Source organism: Seriola lalandi, unplaced genomic scaffold (assembly GCF_002814215.2).
Source record: "Seriola lalandi dorsalis isolate HSWRI2012SDOR001 ecotype SW California unplaced genomic scaffold, Sedor1 jcf7180002003988, whole genome shotgun sequence".
Lineage (NCBI taxonomy): Eukaryota > Metazoa > Chordata > Actinopteri > Carangiformes > Carangidae > Seriola > Seriola lalandi.
The window spans coordinates 1-1,630 of record NW_019474643.1 but is presented as its reverse complement, the minus strand read 5'-3'; the positions used below and the strand labels follow the sequence as shown (position 1 = coordinate 1,630).

General features: G+C 44.5%; 1 protein-coding gene across 1 annotated transcript; it reads left to right on the top strand.

Annotated features, from left to right (window-relative positions):
• The first annotated feature begins 13 nt into the window (after positions 1-13).
• LOC111668282 (trafficking protein particle complex subunit 10-like) lies at positions 14-1,613 on the top strand. The gene is made up of 3 exons (XM_023424301.2): positions 14-438; positions 820-920; positions 1,028-1,613. The coding sequence occupies exons 1-3, from the start codon at positions 418-420 to the stop codon at positions 1,179-1,181; spliced, it is 276 nt and encodes a 91-aa protein (XP_023280069.1). The 5' UTR covers positions 14-417; the 3' UTR covers positions 1,182-1,613.
• Positions 1,614-1,630: the final 17 nt, after the last annotated feature.

Here is a 1,630-nt window from a genome sequence, read left to right as displayed (position 1 = left end):
AGTCAGGTTTCCTCGGCATAAATCTACCTTTGTTAACTGTTTTTTTCAACATACAGCAATGTTTCTTGTGTACATAATGTTTCTAAAACTAAGTTACTGCAGAAAGATGACCACAACCAGAGATTGTCTGGCCTATAAACACACTAACTGACACATATGCAGCTTTAAAGTTCTCGTCTCTTCCGTCTCCGTCTCCTTCTGTGTTCAGAGTTGGTGGGTGAAAGCGTCCTCTCCATTCAGTCGTCTGAGAAGGTGACCAGCATCAGCCTGCCGCCGACCCCTCCCTACCACACGCTGGAGTTCCAGCTGGAGGTTTTGTGCATCATCCCGTCCGGGTCCGAGCGGCCCGCCAATGAGAGGCTGACCAATGGCGAGGTCCGCCATCGACCTCGCAGCTACAGTCATCCCGACACGCCCATGACCGCCATCGACCAGAGGGTGAGGCCCGCTCACAGAAATGCGGAGTCGTAGAGTCTATGTGGGGGAGAAAGTGATGGAAGTCTTTCACATTTCTAGTTTGAAAATGAATCGTTTCAGTGATTCAGTGAAAAACAAAAAGGTGATAGTTGTAGGTTTTTAAATGTGAGGATTAAAGTCAATAGAATATTTTGGGGTTTGGGACTCTTGGTTGGACAAAACAGGACATTTGATTAAGTCAGTTTTAGCTGTAGTGTATTATGACAGGCATTTTTCAATCATCAGACCAAATGATTCATTGATTGATTAAGAAAATGATCAGCAGATTAATCGGTAAGCTTTGTTTTGAACCATGATAAGTTAAGAGATTTGAAAGTAAAGTCTGGCTGTGTCTGTCCACAGATGTCTATCGACTGTCCGTGGTCGATCTACTCCACGCTGCTAGCTCTCACCTTCTACATCCCCTTCAAGACCAAACACTCGCTGCTTTCTGCTGGTAACAGGTGAGCCTCCGGTCTCTCAGAAAGCCCTGTATGCATGTGTTTTCTTTTTTTTCCACCAGCCTACTCATACACACGTCCGATCTGTGACCTTTGATCTGACCCAACAGGAAGTACATCCAGGTGTGCGTGCAGAATGTGTCAGACGTGAACTTCACGCTGGCTGAAGTGAAGCTGACAGAGAAGCAGCATGCAGCTCTGGAGCTTCAGTCCCTTAACGCTAAAGCACAGCAGGTGAGCAGAAAACAACTAAACAGATGTTAGTGACAAGAGGAAAGATCAGTACAAAGCTTCTAGCATTTGGAAAAAATGCTATAGTGTTTGTAAAATATATGGATTTTATAATATCTGATGGTAATTATGGGGAAATACTGGAAATAACGATGGGTTATAATCTCATGTTCACACTAATGAGGATAAATATAAAAAATACATCTTTTTCTACATCTCTCTTTCCTTAGTTTCAGCCCCTGAGCTTGAAGATGAAGCTCTCAATTTACCCACTATCTGTGCTCCAGACCAGAACCCCACACCCAATTTATGGTCATGAACTCTGGGTAGTGACAGAAATAACGATTATGTTTACAAGCAGCCAAAATGAGTTTCCTCAGCAGGGCTGAGCAGGATGGGGAGGGTGAGGAGCTCAGATATCCGGAGAAAAGGAGGGTTTTAAGTGGCCGAATGAGATGGTTCAGGCATCTGATCTGAGGGCC